The sequence below is a fragment of the Budorcas taxicolor genome, chromosome 2 (genome assembly GCF_023091745.1).
Source record: "Budorcas taxicolor isolate Tak-1 chromosome 2, Takin1.1, whole genome shotgun sequence".
NCBI lineage: Eukaryota > Metazoa > Chordata > Mammalia > Artiodactyla > Bovidae > Budorcas > Budorcas taxicolor.
In genome coordinates this window covers 17,670,030-17,689,466 of record NC_068911.1, presented here as the reverse complement: position 1 = coordinate 17,689,466, position 19,437 = coordinate 17,670,030, and the positions used below count along the sequence as shown (strand labels likewise).

Sequence of the window (19,437 nt, the reverse complement as noted above, 5' to 3'; positions counted from 1 at the left end):
GGCAGACACAGCTGAGCAACTGACACTTTCATGCCACCCTGCTAAAGCATCTGGTGATCAGGGGAGTGTTGATGCACTTCTGAGCGAGACCCACTGGGGCTGCATCCTTGCTGTGGCTGTATTTCCTCCAAGGGGACAGAAGGAGGGAAAGGCTGTGAAGAGATTGACTGGGCCCCTGTCCTGGAAGTGGGGGATGTGGTGTGAGCATGACATTCACTTCCAGGTATGAAAGACCAGGTCATTGAAGGAGAGCAGTTGGACCCCAGGCAGTTTAAGAGTCATTGTTGTTTAGTCCCTAAGTTATACCTGACTCTGCTACCCCATGGACTATAGCCCCACCCCCAGGCTCCTCTGTCCATGGGATTTGCCAGCAAGAATACTGGAGTGGGTAGCCATTCCCTTCTCCAGGGGATCTTCCCGACCCAGAGATCAAACCTGGGTCTCCTGCATTGCAGGTCAATTCTTTTACTGCTGAGCCGCTGGGGAAGCCCTTAAGAGTGATACTTTCCCATAAGCGGAAAGAGAGAACTTCACTTTTTGCCATTTTACATTTTTTAACAGATTGCTTGGCAGGCCCCACATTGATCATGGTGATGTCTGCTGGGGGTGGAGGGCAGGGCACATGCCCCCTACTGCCACCCTCAGCCACTGCTTTCATCTGCAGCTTCTTAGCTTCAGCAGGGGAGAGGCTCCCACAGAGGGGAGCAGGCAGGAGGCCTGTTACAAGGTCCCCCCAGACTCTGGCATAGGATTGGAGTTCTGAGCCACTCCTGAGCATTTACTCAAGAGCAGTCAGCAGTAACCTGAAAAGGTGTACCTGGTTCTGGGCTGTTCCTTCATTCATCTCCTGGCCATGTATCATGGCCCAGGTACTATGCCAGGACAGGACGAGCCCAGTCATTCTCCTACATCACGTAATCCTAGCAGAGAAAACAGACAATAAACATGCGTGCATGCTTAGTTGCTTAGTCATGTCTGACTCTTAGCAACCCCATGGATTATAGCTCACTGGGCTCTTCTATCCATGGGGATTCTCCAGGCAAGAATATTGGAGTAGGTTGCCATGCCCTCCTTTGGGGGATCTTCCTGACCTAGGGATCAAACCTGTGTCTCTTACATCTCCTGCATTAGCAGGCGGGTTCTTTATCGCTAGTATCATCTGGGAACCCTGACAATAAGCACATAACCAGATAAATGATAACACCTGCCAACACTGAGTTGTTACTGATATGAGCCAACCACTGTTCCAATGGCTTTACATATAATCCCTCATTCAATCCTCACCACAAACCCAAGGAAAGTCTTGTCATTGCACTTTTTTGCCGATGGGGAGAAGGAAGCACAGAGATGTCAAATAACTCATCCAAGGTCACAAAGCCAGGAAGGAGCAGAGCAGAAGTGAATCTGCGGCAGTCTGAGCCCAGAGCCTGTACTGTTAACCTTCCAGTTCAGTTCAGTTCAGTTCAGTTGTTCAGTCGTGTCCGACTCTTTGAGACCCCATGGACTGCATAGACACCAGGCTTCCCTGTCCCTCACCAACTCCTGGAGCTTGTTCAAATTCATGTCCATCAAGTCAGTGATGCCATCCAACCATCTCATCCTCTGTCATCCCTTTCTCCTCCTGCCTAAGGCTAAATAAATAAACCAGGTGAGATTACAAAGTGGTGACTGGGCTTTGAGAATCCTGTAAGTAACCCCAGGCCCCTCTGTTTCCCCTTCTAAGTTGTGAAACAAATGAGAGATAGCCATGGGATAGATGAGGAGCCAATGATCACCTTTCCAAGGATTGGTGGGTAGGCAGTACTGCCTCTCCGCTATAGACAAACCCCTGGCCCCAGAAGCTAATGGCATCTGGAAGGGGACCATGTGACCTGAGGGCAACCCTTGCCCCCCTCCCCTGCCCAGAGGGGAGGACTAAGCCCCAATGGCTTCCTGCCCCCACTCTCTCCCATCCTAGTCATCCTCCTGGTGAGCAAGGAGCAGTGAGTGAGTGGCACAGAGAAAGGCAGAAGTTATTTTTCCAGTAACTGGAAAGGGGAGAGTTGGGTCAGGGTCAGGTTAGAAATTCAGGGAGGAGGAAAGAATGGTACCCCGATGGTCTTGAAAGTTGTGAATGTTATAAGACAGGACACTGGCTGGGGAATCAGGGTCAGAGAAGGATGCTGGTAGCTGGAATGGTGAGAACAGCCTTCTCAGAGGAGGTGATGTTTAAATCAGGAATGAGGAGAAGGGGGCAGCCACGGGAACAGCCTTCCAGGTCCAGGGAACAGCAAGCATAAAGGGTTTGAACAGGGAAAGAGCTTGGTGTACCTGAGGACAGAGAAAGGGCATGTGGCTGGAGCTGAGTGAGCCTGGGAGAGGAGGGAGGGGCAGGCGGGAACATGGTGCAACACGAGTGTCCCAGCCTACTTTCCATGAAGACATGAGGGTTCCAGGGCTGCACCAAGAGGCTGGGTCCTTTGGTGCCCTAGGAAATAGCCTTGTATAGCCTTCTGATGGCCAAGGTAGACCTCCGCAACTGCCGGAGGGCCATCTTATGGAGAAGAGGGAGCCGGTAGGAAGGCAATAAAGTGGTTAAGCAAGTGTGCAGTCGCTCAGTTAAGTTGCTTTGAGTTGCTCAGTTGTGTTCGACTCTTTGCGATCTCTTGGACTGTAGCCTGCCAGGCTCCTCTGTCCATGGGATTTCCAGTGCAAGAATACTGGAATGGGTAGCCATTTCCTTCCCCAGGGGATCTTCCCAACCTAGGGATCAAACCAGAACCTCCTGCATTGCAGGCAGATTCTCTACCACCTGAGCCACCAGGGAAGCCAAAAGTGGTTAAGGGGAGGGCTCACACCCTGATTCCATCACTTCCTAGCTCTGTGACCTTGGAAAAATGACCTGAACCTCAGCGCCTTAGTCTGCAATAGTATGTATCAGTTTTCAACGGCTGCTGTAGCAAATGAGCAAAACAATGCAAATTTATTATCTTATAGTTCTGTGGGTTGTACGTGTGATGGGCTAAAATCACAGTGTCAACAGGAGGCTCCAGGGGAGAACCTGTTTCCTTGCCTTTTCCAGCTTCTGGAGGCTACTGCGCACCTTGGCTCCTGGCTCCTTCCTCCACCTCCAAAGCTAGCAGCATTGCCTCTTTGTGGCTTTCTTCTCTAGTCACACGTCCCTTTGACCCTCCTCATCAGCAGCCCTTTTGCACTTGTGTGTGCTTCATTGTGGTAAAATATACATAACCTTTCTTTATTATTATAACGTTCTGTATATAATATTGTAGCATTCTACACATAACATTTCTATTCTTTTACCTTCTTCACCATTTAAAAAAATGTATTCATTTGCTTTTGGCTGCACTGAGTCTTCATTGCTGCATTCGGAGGCCACTCTCTGGTTGCGGCGGCTTCTCTTTTTGTGGCCCACGGGCTTAGTTGCCCTGCGGCATGTGGAATCTTCTCGGACCAGGTACTGAACCCATGTCCCCCGCTCCCTTCTTCACTGTTTTTTAGAGCACAAATTGGTGTCATGAAGTAGACTCACACTATATGTAACCATCACCACTGTCTTTCACCAGAATTTTTTTCATCATCCTCAGCTGAAACTTCATCCCTCTTCCACTTTTAAATGAAGTGAGTGAAAGTTGCTCAGTTGTGTCCGACTCTTTGTGACCCCATGGACTATACAGTCCATGGAATTCTCCAGGCCAGAATGCTGGAGTGGGTAGCCTTTTCCTTCCAGGGGATCTTCCCAATCCAGGGATCGAACCCAAGTCTCCTACATTGCAGGCAGATTCTTTACCATCTGAGCCACAAGGGAAGCCCACTTTTAAGGACCCATGTAATCACATTGTGTCCAGCAGGATAATCCAGGATAACCTCCCTAGTTTAAGGTCAGCTGATTAGCACAGTTAATTCCCCTTTGCTTTGTCACCTAACACATTCACAGCTTCCGGGAATTAGGATGTGGCCAATTTTGAGGTCTATTATTCTGCCTACCCTCCACTCACTAGGATGGCTGGCAAGGGAAGTACACCAGAAAGTGTGTGCCAAGGGCCTGACCCAGTGCCGGGTCGTCTGGAGGAGAACTGAATATATGCTAGCAGTCATTCTCACCATCAGCAGCATATTTTCAGCACTTGGGCAGTCAGTCTCCATTTGAGCATTGGCCCTTCTCCTTTCTTCGTCTTGTCTCATTGGACACGGTGGGTTCTGGCTCACACACACACAGGTCTGCCCTTGGGTCCAGGGTGTCAGGACAACCAGGGACCAGCCACTTTAGAAAGTGTAGAGAAACATATGCCCTTCACAAAGTCAAGGGGGGAATGGCAGAGAAGTTAGTGCAAATCAGATAGACCTCACCCACGTCCCCATTATCTACCCTGAGCTGCCAAGAATCCCACGAGGCCCTTGATTCTGGGGCTTCACTCCTTTGGGCCATCACAGACCCCAGGATTTCCTCGGAATTTTAGCAGAAACTTCCCGAGGCTTTCTGCCTTCCCAGGTTGGGGGTTCCCAAGTCCAGGAACTATACTCTTCTCCCTGATTTTTCTCTTTAGTCCATTTAGCCACCTGCCTCGCTGCCCACCGGACTGCTTTCCCAAGCATGTCCTCTCACGTTCTTCTTTGTTTACTATTTATTTATTTGGCTGTGCTGGGTCTTAGCTGCAGCACTCAGGATCTCTGCTCTTCGTTATGGCTTGTGAACTCTTAGTTGTGGCATGTGGAATCTAGTTTCCTGACTGCGGATTGAACCCGGGTCCCCTGCATTGACAGCGTGGAGTCTTAGCCACCAGGCCACCAGGAAAGTCCCTGTCTTCTCATGTTCTTAAACGTCTGCTGGTTCTAAAGCCCTAGAACCACTGTCCCCAAACTCGCGTGCGTGTGTTCATGTTCAGTCACTCAGTCATGTTTGCGACCCCACCAGGCTCCTCTGTCCACGGAGTTCTCCAGGCAAAAACACTGGAGTGGGTTGCCACTTCCTTCTCCAGGGGATCTTCCCCATCCAGGGATTGAACCCGTATCTCTTGCATCCCCTGCATTGGCAGGCGGGTTCTTTACCATGGCACCAACTGGGAAGCCCCCTCCCCAAACCTGAGTCATGTTCAAACCTTCATAGTTCTTTGTACTATTTATTTTTTTAGCTGTTATTTAAACCGGCAAACTTATTTTGTTGTCTGCATTATTCACACCGCTAATTCCAAACTAGCATGGTGCCAGAGCAGGGGTTCCATTAATATTTGTTGAATGAATAAGTGAACAGACAAGTAAACAGATGCCTGAGCAGAGTGTGCCATCTCTGCTGGCACTCCGTGTTTGACATATAAACAATTGTGTTTTTTACAGGTAACAAAAAGGAAAGGAATTTGTCTGCTAAGCGGAAGGACAACGCTGAGGTCTTCATTCCCAGCAAACCTGAGCCACACCTGAGTCCCCAGCCCCCGACCATGTTCCTGGATCAAGACAGGGCGTGCTCAAGTAAGAGTTCCGGGGTCCATGATCGGGCTTGGCACTGGGCTTGCATCACTCTCATTCGGGTGCCATCAAGGAGGAGTCCTTGCTTCATCACCCTCCTTCCCCAGGCCTGAGCTGATCTTTAGCAAATGGATCATTCGTCAAGGTCTCTAGAGAAGGACTTTCCTGGTGGTCCAGTGGTTAAGACTTTGCCTTCCAAGGCAGGGAGTGCAGGTTCTATTCCTGGTCTGGGAACTAAGATCCCATATGCCTTGTGGCCCCCCAAAAATCAAAACACGCAACAGAAGCAATATTGTAGCAAATTCAATACAGACTTTTAAAATAGTCCACATTAAAAAAGAAAAAGAAAAACTTTGAAAAAGAAAAACGTCTCCAGAGAAACTGAACCAGTAGGATATATATATATTTATAGGGAGAAATTTATGTTTTTACTTCTTTAGAATTAGTTAATTTATTTTATTATTTTTGGTTGTGCTGGGGCTTTGTTGCTGTGTGCGGGCTTTCTCTAGTTGTGGCAAGGCAGGACTACTGGCTTTGACTGAATAGCTGGACTCTGCATGGCTCAGTTGAGTGGACACATAAAATTAATGGCCATAGTTACTTTCTGGGTCTATAGCTAAGATGTGGTTATGATTGAAAGTTTGTTTTATTTTTCTTTTTACTTTTAAATGAATTTTCTTACTTTATATGGATAACAATGCTTGTAGATGATACTACATTCTAAAGGTACAAAGGAGTTTATGGTGAAAGATTCATCTGATACCCTTTTAATGAAATCAGGGTGTCTAATGATTGAGCACTTGCCTTGAGCCAGCCACCACTGTAAGCAATTATTATATTTACTATATGTTTACTTATAACGTACTTATATACATTATATAGTTTATATACATGTGTGTGCCTGCTAAGTCACTTCAGTCGTGTCCAACTCTTTGAGACTCCATGGACTATAGCCCACCAGGCTCCTCTGTCCATGGAATTCTCCAGGCAAGAATACTGGTGGGTTGCCATACCCTCCTCCAGGGGGTCTTCCCCACCCAGGCATCTCTAGCACTGGCAGGCGGATTCTTTACCACCAGCCCCACCCAGGCCTGGACCAGTGCACTCCAAGCTTGAAGCTCTTTTCCAAGCAGCTCAGGCATGGTAGGAGGCAGAAGAAGGGGCCACAGTCCTTCCACTTTACTGAGCGTTTGCTCCCTGCTATGTGAATATTGTCTTGGTTTAGATTCCCCAGAACCAGACTCTGAGATAAGGATTCCAGAACAAGTCATCGAATTGGAAGGTGGTTCCTGGAAGAGGGCTGGAAAGGGAAGGAGCCAAAACTGGCTTCATCACCAAGCAAGGTCCCTGGGCAAGTGGAGCACCACTTGGCCGGGGGCGGGGGAGGGGGGGGAAGGGTGAGCAGAAGCCTGCTCCCCATCCCAGGGTGGATGAGGGACCCTCCTTTCAGTCCTGGGTGTGAGCTGTGTTGACCCTTGAGAGCTCTGGCTCTGGGGGTCACGGTTGGAGGTCTGGCCAGGGGATTGTGAACAGGGGGCACCCAGGCATTCGGTGATTAACCCTTATCAAACCCCACCCAACTGGGAGAAAGCACTATACTAATACAAGACAAGATGTTTTATCTTTTTTTTATTTTTTCAATTTTTTTACTTTTATTTTTGGCTGCACCGGGTCTTCATTGCTGTGCAGGCTGGTTGCGGGGCACAGGCTTCTCACTGTGGTGGTTTCTCTCCTTGCTAAGCACAGGCTCTAGGGCTCGAGGGCTGCAGCAGTTGTGGTTCTCGGGCTTAGTTGCTCTGCAGCATGTGGAATCTTCCCAGACCAGGAATCAAACCCATGTCCCCCGCATTGGCTGGCAGATTCCTAACCACCGGACCACCAGGGAAGTCCAAGACAAGGCGTTCTAGATAGCAAGTGATAAAAAGAGTGGACTGAAGGGAAAGCATCTACATCAATCCATGCCATTGAACTTCCGAAGGTGGTGTGATCACGGGCGCAGCCGGGCCCAGTGATTAAAATGTGTCAGCAGTCTGCCTCTCCCCACCTCCCGGCTTAGCTTTCTCCTTTTTGCCCTTCATTCTCAGAAAAGCTCTTAGACGTGGTGAGAGGGCCACCAGCAGCTCTGGGCCGACAGCCCACCAGCCCAGCAACCCTGGCAGAAGATAGACCTGGCAGACTCTGCAACCTGACCACCTGGTACAAATCCTGCCCTTCTGCCTACCAGCTCTGTGACCTTGGGCAGGTTACTTAACCTCTCTGGGCCTCCTTGGCCCATCTCTCTAATGGAGCTAAGAATAGCACTCTGGGGCTTCCCTGGTGGCTCAGTGGTAAAGAATCTGCCTGCCAGTGCAGGAGATATGGGTTGAACCCTTAATCTGGGAAGATTCCATATGCCTGGGAGCAACTAATCTCCACAACAAGAGAAGCTACCCAATGAGAAGCCTGGACACCACACCTAGAGAGAAGCCCACACTCACGGCAACTAGAGAAAAGCCCTTGGAGCAATAAAGGCCCAGTTCAGCCTAAATAAATGAATTATATATATATATATATATATATATATATATATATATATATATATATATATATATATTTTTTTTTTTTTTTAAAGAAGAGCACTCTGCCCTGAGGGTCACTATAAGGATTAAAAGGCTGGATGGGTAGTCAGCTTAGAGGAGCACCCGGCTCAAAGCAAGCCCTTGTTGAAGGTCAGTTGGTGGAGAGGGTAACGATTCCTGGGCCATCATTCCTTCTACACCCAGACTGGCTCCACTGACTGCTGCTCAGCTCGCCAGGACTCCAGTCTGTACTGCTGGTGTTCGCTCCACATGAAAAGTTGTAACGGCTTTTAAATTTCTCCAGAACAAGGTGGGAAATGAAGCCAAAGGTAGTGTACCATGGTGTAGGAACCTTCCAGAGGCCCTGATAGAGTGGGAGCAGCCTGGTGGTGGTCAAGCACCCTTCCTGGTTGCCTACTGGGCTCGCTGGGACCTCCCTCCTTTATGTGTGGGCTGTGATCACTAGATATTTACATTTCTGGGTAATACAATGAAGAGCCAGCACTTATAAACCCCCTGAATCAGCTCCCAGGCTGTGTTTTGTACCACATATGTTAATCTTACATTTAACCACCCAAACAGCCCTGTGTAGTAGGTACTGCTATAATCAATACTATTATACAGAGGAAACCCAGGCACAGAGAGGTTAAGGAATCTTAAAAACCTGGCTGCCGAGTATCTGTCCCTAATCACTCTATCGCATGGCCCCTCAGGTGCCAACTAAACTGCTGTTGGCTTATAACACACATACACCCACCTAGTCCTAAAGAATGACATACCTAAAGCCCACTGGTTGGAGTCACTTGGTCTATTTTTTCTAATATTCAGTAATATAAATATATAACAGTATTTTTAAAATATTTATTTACTTATTTATTTGGCTGCCTTATTTCTTAGTTGTGGCATGCAGGCTTAATTCCCCGCGGCATGTGGGATCTTAGTTCCCTAATCAGGGCTTGACCCTGTGTCCCCTGCATTGGAAGGTGGATTCTCAACCACTGGACCACCAGGGAAGTCCCCTAACTGTTATTATTTTTAAAGTTAAATCACGTATCAAGTAAAGTCATTTTGAATACTGTATTAGTTTCCTAGGCTGTTGTGACAAAGTACCAAGAGCTAATTGGTTTACACAATAGACAGTTATTATCCTATTTCTGGAGGTTGGGAAGTCCAAAATCAAGGTGTCAGCAGGACCATGTTCCTTCTGAAAGCACTAGGGATGAATCTGCTCCAGGCACCTCTCTACCTTCTGATAGTTCCTTGCTTTGTGACAACATAATTCCAACATTCACCTGGTGCTTTCCTATGTACATATCTGTCTCTAGGTTCAAGTTTACTCTTTTTTATAAGGACACCAGTCATGTTCAATTGAGGCCCACCCCAACGACCTCATCTTAACCTGGTCATCAGCAAAGACACTATTTCCAAATAAGGTGACATCCACAGGTCCTAGGGGTTTGTTTTCAACAAGTCAACAGGTAACACATACCTTGATGTGTAGCATTTTGAGAAGTGGAGCTTCATTAATTATTTATAATCTGCTTTTCTCCAGGAAGTTCTGACATAACAAATTGGGTAGTGCAAGAAGATTTTAACAAATATGTAAGGAAATGAAGGTAAAGGGAAAACAAGAGTAGGAACAATAAGATGACACCAGGGGATAAATAAATGAATGCCTGAAGTGGGGTCACAGTCGTGACCGTGAGCTTCCTGGCCATTGTGGCAAAGAAGCGTGCCTTCGCATACACAGTGTGTCCATCTGATAAATATCGGATTACCAGCTGTCCCTGGTACGTGGTTCTTAGCTTGTCCCATTGACTCCCTTAAAGAGGACTGAGGTGGTGGAATCCTCATTTTCAACAGATTTGGAGCTCAGCCTTTATCTGATAAAAGTGCATGCTCCTACAGAAGCCGAATTTGAAGAAAAGAAAGTTGAAAACCCTTGTGTTGCACAACCCTCACACTGAAACGGGATGCCATTGGAGCCACATGTCACACGCGGATGAGGTTCCAAAGGTCAAGGAGGCACAGGTGCCCAATCTGCCCTTGAAATCCCTCCAGCTGATGACCAAGTGTAGCATATATGCAGCTCTATCTAGAAACCCCCATAGAGACATATTATCTTTCCTTAAGCCCAAGAGAGTCGTTGCTCCTCCAGGGTGGGGACGACCAAAGCTTTTTGGCTGAGCCCCAGATGAAGCAGTTGGATATGTTTAGAGCCTGGGTTGTAGAAAAAAATGTGTTTTTAAGCACTGGCATTACGCTGAGGTCCCTGGGAGGTCCTTGCCTCCAGAGGCACAGGACCTTGACTTGCTGCAAGGACAGAAGAATCAAACCCACTTACCCTCTTCCAGGAAAGATCTGTACTGTTTAGATGCTTTACTTTCTGTTTGTGGGGGGATGTCTTTTGTGAGGGGCATACAAAATCAGCCTTTTTATGTCTTCTGGTGAAGTGAACCTTTTATCACTAGGTATTGTCTCTTTTTTACTCTAAAAATGCTTTTGTCTTTAAGTCAACCGGCTTTCTTTTGGTTAGTGTTTATGTGGTATGTTGTCTTTCTTTTTTTTTAATCTTCTATGTGGTGCATCCTTTTTCATCCTCTTATTTTCAAACTTTCTGCATCCTTACACTGGGGTTTATCTCTTGTAAACAACATGTAATTGGTTTTTATTTTTATCCTCTAACAATCTATGTGTTGTAATGGGCACATTTAGTCCATTTACATTTAATGTAATTGCTGATAGATTTGATTTTAAATCTACCATCTTATTGTTTTTTTTATTTGTTCCGCCTCTTTTATGTTCCTTTTCCTCTCCTTTCTTGCCCTATTCTGAACTGATTACTTTATATTATCCCTCTTTTTTCTTTATTAGCTTGTTAGTTATACATTCTTTTATTATCCTTTAGTCATTACCAGAGATTGCAACATGCATTCTTGACTTATTAGCGTCTCCTTTAAATTAGCAAGTTTACTGCTTCTCATTTGGTGGAGACCTTACAAGTCTAACTCCATTTACCCCTCTCCAAAATTAAATGCTTATTGTCATGCATTTTAATTCTCTGTAAATATTAAACCTCACCAGACATCATCATTATTATTACTGTTGTTGTTACAGTAGTCAACTGTAATTTGGATTTGCTTATACTGCTGTGCCCTTCACTCCTGACTATTTCTGGGTCACCCTGACTCTCAGACTGTAGCCCCAAGTCTGTCACCAGCTCTGTTCAGTTCCTCAGCTTTGCAGCAGCTCTTAGAATCAGCACCACCTTGAGGGGAAGCACTTCCCAGGTGCTGAGTTCAACTCTCTGGGTTTCTCATTTCCTGCCTGTAACCCTTCATAGTCTTATTCACTCCCCATGCCTTCAAACAGATTTCTCTTTATAAACAGAGTTTCATAATACTATTTGGTCCAGGTTTTCTGCTTGTGTTCCAGGGATGGGTTGATCTGGATTAGCTAGCTAGCTAGCCATTACCATAAGTATAACCTATGGCCTGCACTCTTAAAAGAATTATTTCTCTCCTTGTCCCTTTATCTGTGGCCGAAGTCATAAAATTGAATTTGTGTCAATTAAATGTACATATGAGGCAACTCCACAAGAGTTTAATTCCCCTCTATCACTATAATTATCCCTGCTTCTAATGAAAGGGCCTCATGTCTTGGATTACTTTGGTCTCGATCAAATAGCCTTCCAGGAAAGGACCTGTTGTCTTGTTGCGGGTGAGAGAACATTAGTCTTTAATGTAGAAAGTTTACTGTCCAAGGTGTCAGAGTGCTTTAGGGAAGTGATATATCTGAACCACTTTTCCCAGACAAGCTGCCAACGTAGAAATAAAGTAACACCCCTCAGCATGAGTGAATTAGAAGACCTGACAGCCCTGCAGTTAGCATTGCTGTCAAGAAGACCCGCTGCAGAAAGACCATTCTGCCAAAGTCCAGCGTCTCATAACACGTGTCAGTGTTCACGATTAACAGCAAGGGTCAGAAACCCAAACTGGCTGAAGCAACAAGGGAAAATGTATTGCTCACAGATCTGAAAAGTCTGGGACTAGAGTTTGGCTTCAGGCATGGTGGGATCCAGGTGTTCAGATGATGCTATCACCAGGAAGGTGTTTCTTTATCACTTAGCTCTACTCTCCTCTAATCCAGTGCATCTCAGACTTAAACATGCATCAGAATTATTTGATAAATAAGCAAATTAACACCCCATTTTTGGACCCTGCCCCAGTTTCTAATTCAGTGCATCTAGGGTGGAACATAAGTGTTTTGATTCTTAGTAAGTTCCAGGTGATACTGATTTTACTGTTCCAGGGACCACACTTTGGGAACCACATCTATAGTCTCAGCATGGCCTAGAGATGGTCCCTGATAGCTCCTCTTCCTAATAGTCCTAATAGTCCCAGCAGAGTCCAAGGACCAGCTCTCTTCTGAACTGATCTCTAAACTCCACAGTCAGGGAGAGGCACCTGTTTTCTTGTGGGCCCAGGCAGGGCCAGGAGTGCGGGTAGATGCAGTTGCCTCCAAACCATGTGGACTGAAAAGCTGGGGAAGGGGTGGTTCCCTGAAGGAAAACATGGATGCCATGAAGGTCCCTGTCTCTGGAGCCTGAAAGCAACTGCTGCTCATTTCATATAAAAATTAACCACACAGGACATTTTGCTACAAATTCTTCAGAGGCCAGGTACAGAGCAAAGAACTGTAATATGCAAGAGGAAAGAGTAGAAGTTGCTTAGTCAGTGATGAGGAGATGGGGGCTGACACCTTCTTTGAACATCATTAAAAATCATGTGCATTCCTGAGCTCACGAAGAGACAGCAGCGGAAAGATGATTGTTAAGGGCTGCAGAGAGCATCTGCCCCTAGAGGCCCCCAAACAAGCTTTAGAGATGAGATGAGCACAGGCTTTGACAAGCCAGGTGTATCAGCTATCTCCTGCTGCCTGACAATCCCCTCCACGCTGTAGTGGCTGCAAGCAACAATGCTTTTAATTATTGCTGCGGGTGGACTGGCTGGTTCCATAGTGAGCTAGTGGGCTGGATGATCTCACATGGCCTCACTCACAGTGTCTGGCAGGCCTCCTGGCCCGAGGACCTCAGCTGGGACAGTTTGTCTCTGCTCCATGTGGTCTCATTATCCAGCACCTGGGGGTCTCTAGGCAGCCAGAGAGGACACGCCTCAGCATGCAAGTGCTTTTTAAAGGATCTGCTCAGTTGTGACTGTGAAGGACCTGTTGGCCAAAGGAAGTCACCAGGCTAAACCCAGCTAGAGAAATAGGCTCCAGCTACCTCTTGATGGGGGGCTTCCCAAGTGGTGCTCGTGGTAAAAAACCCACCCGCCAATGCAGGAGACCTAAGAGACCCAGGTTTGATCCCTGGGTCAGGAAGATCCCCTGGAGGAGGACATGGCAACCCACTCCAGTGTTCTTGCCTGGAGAATCCCCATGGACAGAGGAGCCTGGCGGGCTACAGTCCATAGGGTTGCAGAGTCGGACATGACTGAAGCAACTGAGCAAGCACTCACCTCTTGATGGAGGGTGTGGGAGAGTCACAGCACAACATGGCATGTTGTATGTGGGAGTCGTTTGTGGTCATTTGTCACAGTCTGCTGAACCATGGGAAGAAGCAGCTAACGGATGAGGCTGTGTGTGCATGCTCAGTGAGTCAGGTTAAAATGCACAGAGGCTCTGGAGCACTCAGATGTCAGCGGTCCTCCCGGCAGGCAGCCCCCATCCCCCTCCTGGTTGGATTTCAGAGGGAGTGTGGGCAGCTCAAGACAGAACGGGGTTAAGTTAGCCATTTCCCAAACCTTTCACCACACACATCACGCAGTTGCCAGGCTGAGGGGCATGTGGCCACCACTGTGGAAACTGGAGGGCCAATGCCCTGCCTGCAGGGGGCGCTGCTCCCCACCGCATAGCTGCCACGTAGGCATGCCGGTGCGGGCTGTCAGATCACATGACTTTTCAAGAGAGGCCAGGAATCCCGATTTTCACGTGAATTTCCTCTTTTTTAAAAATTTATTTTAACTTAACATCTGTTTCCAGTTACAAAAGTCACTCAACACAGTGTACAGGCTTGCCTCAGCCATTGGGCTTCGGGTCTATGAGCTCTATACTAGAGCTGTGTGATTCTCAAACGTAATGTTTGCCATTTCGTCGGATTCCCGGCTGACCTCAAAGACCGCTTGCCTGTGGGAAGGGGCCATTTTGCTAAGACTCTGAATCACTGAATCACAGCCAGCGGGTGGGGAGAAGCTGCCTGGCTGGAGAGCCAACCGGACAGCCCGTATCTCACGTCTTCTTTGTGACATGTGCTGCGTTCACGGTAAATCTCCTCAGTTGATACGCTCTTTTGTTTCCAGAGATGAAAGCCAAGTTCTAGCGAAGCGAGGAGAAAGTGCAGTTCACAGAAGAGGGGTAGTTTTCAACCAGAAAAGAGCAGCTTTGGGATAAATTTAAATGTACCATTTGGCTTTCGCTGGTGGCACTGATCTATTGTGTGAATAAATCCACTGTTCTCCACAGCTGTGATGAAAATAAATCCACCCTCACATGGGGCTCAGGCCGGTGCAGAAACAGCTCCCCCAAAGGAGCAAGGGGAACTTCCAATGAAGTCAAAAAGGTGGCACCCTCGTGTGCAATGAGGAAATGCAGTCTACACAGCCCGGCAGCGGGGGTGTGAACCAGGAGGACGCGGGCACTGTGTGCACATTTCTGGGCAGCCATGAGTGGGGAGAACTCGGGTAGTGGAGCTGCGGCATTGACCTTCACTGGGAGAAAGGCTGATTTAATTTTTAAAAGCATCTTCTTAGCATAATATGACTCAAAGGGCACAGGCAGGACCCAACAGCCATGTTGTCGCAGGAGCGTTCCCTCCCAAATGAAAGACACTCAGGGCAGAAGGGTTTGTGCAGATGAAACTGGGTCCTGCATGAAGAAAATGCCTTCCTGATTATCCTTTCCCAAGAAGAGGCAAGTGTAAGGCCACAGATAATTATCTTGGATGTGCCGCTCCACCCCAGCCCCAGGTCACTGAGATGTAAGAGGAGGAGGCTTTTGCCCACGTGGTGGTGGTGGTTTGCTCGCTCAGTTGTATCCTACTCTTGCGACCTCTTGGACTGCAGCCTGCCAGGCTCCTCTGTCCATGGAAATTTCCAGGCAAGAACACTGGAGCGGGTTGCCATTTCCTACTCCAGGGGATCTTCCCAACCCAGGGATCGAACCCGGGTCTCCCACATTGCAGGCGGATTCTTTACCTTCTGAACAACCTGGGAAGTCCCATGTAGTGGTAATAAAAAGGCACGTAGCGCCTCTTTTTTGACTGACTTTGTAAGTGTTCTAAGCAGGAAATGCAGAAGGAGCTTACAGGAGAATGGATACTTGTGTTATGTATGGCTCAGCCCCTTTGATGTCCAGCTGGAAGGATCACAACACTGTTCATTGGCTCTGTGTGTGTGTGTGTGTGTGTGTGTGTGTGTGTGTGTGTGTTCAGTCGCTCAGTCATGTCTGATTCTTTGTGGCCCTGTGGACTGTAGCCTGGCAGATTCTTCTGCCCATGGGATTTTCCAGGCAAGAATACTGGAGTAGGCTGCCATTTCCTATTCCATCATTGGCTATACTTCAGTACAAAATAAAAAGGTTAATAAGAAAAATTCACAAACATCCAAAAAGAGAAAAGAAGGAACTTATGAAATCGCCCAGGTTCTCCTTATCCTTGTGCTGCCAGAATCTCACACTGACACTGGGGTTTGTACCCCTAGATCAGAGTGTTGATGTGTTTGTTTAACTGTACACAAGCTCTTCAGCCTTTATTTCTGGGGTCTTCTCTAGGATCTGAAGGGACGTTGAATTTCTCATGTCTGGTTTATTGTAGATGGTGGGGGGAACAATATGTTTTATCGACATTCGCAGATACTGAGATTGACAAGGTTCAGAGTTGAAATCATTTTCCATCCATTAATCGCGCTGGGAACCAGGGTGTAGCATTAAACAGGTAGGCATGGCCTCCTGGAATAGCAGGAGGCCTCTAAGGCTTAGGTGGCCTCGGGGTCCCATGAGAGCCCAGCTGAGACCTCTCCACCCCTGCTGCCCACCAGACTTCCCCTCGCTCCCCCAACCCAGCCCCCGGGGCATTCCTCAGTGTGCCAAGCCCCGCCCACCACACAGCCTTGGCACCTGCTGCCCCCTTGGCCTGGAGGAGCCTCCCCATCTGGGTATTCACAAGGCTCACCACTTTCAAGTCTCCACTCAGATGTCACCTTTCTTGACTGAGGGTCTGGAATAGTTTCCTTCCCCTGCTGTCATCTCCGGCCTTGACCCTGCTTGATTTTCCTCCCAGAACCTGTGACCTCCTGCCGGTGTGTCCTGTGTACTGATTCATGTCTGTCTCTGCCCTGTGACTGGGAGGTCTGTGAGGATGGGGTGTGCCTGTTCACCCTCATCTGTATCCCCCACCCACCCAGACCAGCATCTCATCTCACAGTGTAGTGACAGTTGAGAGCCTATGGCATTAATGCCTGTGCCGTGTGGGGAACCCATTTCTGCTTCAGCTCCCCTTGGGGTGAGGGTGCATTGATGCTTCAGGATTCCTCAGTTCCAGCTCCAGAGGAGCCCACACCCATGCCTTCCTTTCACCCTCTTTTCCATCCCCCAGCTGCTTCAGGGACCTGCGTGAGGAAGATGCCAGTGGCCTCACCGCACCCCCTGGACCCACCGTGTTTCCATAGCAATGAGGGTCCCCACATTCATCAGCTTGTTGAATCAGCTCCTTCCAGCTCTCACCTGCTTATCCCTCGAGGGGCAGAGCAGGCCGAGTAGCTGATAAGAAAGGAAAACAGTTAAAGCAGCCTTGACCAGAGAGACCGGAATCCCCAGGTCACGTGGCCAGCAGTGCTTACCGTCTGTCCCCAGGGGCAGCACTGGAGCCACGGCGAGGGTCCATCACAGTCAGAATGACCCACCGCCGCTATCACCCAGGCCAGCCTGCCACCCGAAGGCCCACAAAGGTTCCTGTGGGTGCCCGTGACTTGCCTGGGGGAGTAGCTTGGACTTGCCATGACCTGTACCAGACCAGCCCTTGAGTTCTGTTGGCTTTCATGTTTCCTAAAAACTGGAGTACTTTATGAACAAATACAATTTAGGGTTCAGTTTGGTTGCTCAGTCGTGTCTGACTCTTTGCGACCCCATGGACTATAGCATGCCAGGCTTCCCTATCCATCACTAGCTCCCGGAACTTGCTCAAACTCATGTCCATCGAGTCGGTGATGCCTTCCAGCCATCTCACCCTCTGTCACTTCATATTCTAGCTTTTCCTTTCAGATTCTAGCTTTTCTTTGGAAAAAAAGTTGGCACTAGAAGCACAGCACTATCTATCTGGTAGGTGTTGGCTGGAGCTTGGTGGTGGCTCAGCTGTTCCTCCCCCATCTTCCTCACTCCCTCCTTCTTCCCCCACCCCCCAAATTCAGTCTCAGTTACTCAGAGTGCCTGCCTTAGTCGCCGGACATTGACCTTCAAAGCCCCTCTACTGGATGCCTGGTAGAAATTGGTGTCCCTTCCTTTTAGCTTAGTTTTTCCATCAGCCCAATGGCAACCCACTCCAGTATTCTTGCCTGGAGAATCCCATGGACAGAGGAGCCTGTTGGGCTACAGTCCATGGGGTCACAAGAGTCAGGCATGACTGGATAAGCACACACGTGCCGCACCTTTTCCGTCAGCCCAGTATCTGGCTATCCTGGAAGCCACCCCAGTAGAGCTGCTGTGTGTTTCTTTCCCTCTCCAGCCAAAGCCATTCTTGATGTTGCTACTTGAACTCTCACTTAGATGCAAAATCTAATAGAACATAGCAGGAGGGTAAAGGGCTCCAGCTGAATCTTTGATAACCGTGGGTGCCTGTTTACTGAGGTCGTGGGGATTGAAGGCTGCTGGTTTTTTAACAAGTCTTTGCACCAGACCAGATATATATAGATAGTCCATATAGTCAAAGTATGGTTTTTCCACTGGTCATGTACTGATGTGAGAGTTGGACCATCAAGAAGACTGAGCACCAAAGAATTGATGCTTTTGGACTGTGGTGTTGGAGAAGACTCTTGAGAGTCCCTTGGACTGCAAGGAGATCAAAGCAGTCAATCCTAAAGGAAATCAACCCTGAATATTCATGAGAAGGACTGATGCTGAAGGTGAAGCTCCAGTACTTTGGCCACCTGATGCAAAGGGCCGACTCATTGGAAAAGACTCTGGGGAAGATTGAAGGCAGGAGGAGAAGGGGACGGCAGAGGATGACATGGTTGGATGGCATCACGGACTCAATGCACCTGAGTTTGAGCAAACTCTGAGAGATGTTGAAGGACTGGAAAGTCTGGTGTGCTGCAGTTCATGGGGTCGCAAAGAGTCGGACACGACTTAGTGACCGAACAACAACAAAACCCCAGAGAATTCATAGACGTTAATTCCCAGTTATTTGGTTATAAGGCAGCGTTAATGTCAATCCTTGATACTATTGTTTGTTTCTCTGTGGATTTTTTGTTTGCTTGTTTTGGCTGCACTGAGCCTTCGTTTCTGCCCTTGAGTCTCGGGAAGCAGGGGTTAGTCTTCACTGCAGTGCACAGGCTTCACTCATTGTGGCGGCTTCTCCTGTTGCAGAGCGTGGGCTCTAGGCACGCAGGCTCAGTAGTTGTGGTACACAGGCTTAGTTACTCTTTAGTGTGTGGGATCTTCCCAGATCAGGGGTCGAACCCATGTTCCCTGCATTGGCAGGTGGAATCTTAACCACGAGGCCACCAGGGAGGTCTGGAGACTATTGTTAAGTGGTGCCATCCAGTTGCCTATGTTGAATTCACGTCTCCAGCCCAGACCACCCTCCCAAACTTCACACTCATGTGTGTGTACAGCCCAACTGGACAGCTCCACCCTGATGCCAGTCACATCTCTTGGTTCCAAGATGCCCTTGCTCTTCTCTTCCAAACCTGCTCCTCCCACAGCCCTTCCCAGCTCAACCAAGAGCAACCCCATCATCCATTTCCTCAGACCAAAGTCTTGGAGCCATCCTTGACTCCTCTCTTTCTGTACCCGCCACATCTACTCTGGCCAGAAATCCTGTTGGCGCCATCTGTAACGTACATGCAGAAACTGACCACACTCTGTGTGCCCCCTCCCCTGCACAGCTGCAGGAGCCTGGCCCCTCTGCTTTCCCCTTCATCTCCCTTCATTCTGGTCTCCTCTCAGCACCTAAGTCAGATCAGGTCCCCTGCTCTAGAGCCTTCTCTGACTCCTCAGTTCTCTCAGAGTTATGACCTTACAGTGTCCTCCAAGGCCCTGTGTGACCTGTCCTCCCCACCCCTTCTCAGATCTCTCACTTCGCACTGGTGTGTGGACCACACTTCCCCAGTGCTCAGCGAGGCCCATCTTGCCATCCTGTACTTTTCAT

General features: G+C 48.3%; 1 protein-coding gene across 1 annotated transcript in view; it reads left to right on the top strand.

The window, feature by feature from the left end:
- The window catches only part of KATNIP (katanin interacting protein), a 177,381-nt gene that overhangs the window by 60,490 nt on the left and 97,454 nt on the right, over window positions 1–19,437 (top strand). The window contains exon 7 of the mRNA XM_052635696.1: window positions 5,332–5,463. Within this exon, the coding sequence (XP_052491656.1) occupies window positions 5,332–5,463 (132 nt within the window). The remainder of the gene's footprint in view (window positions 1–5,331; window positions 5,464–19,437) is intronic.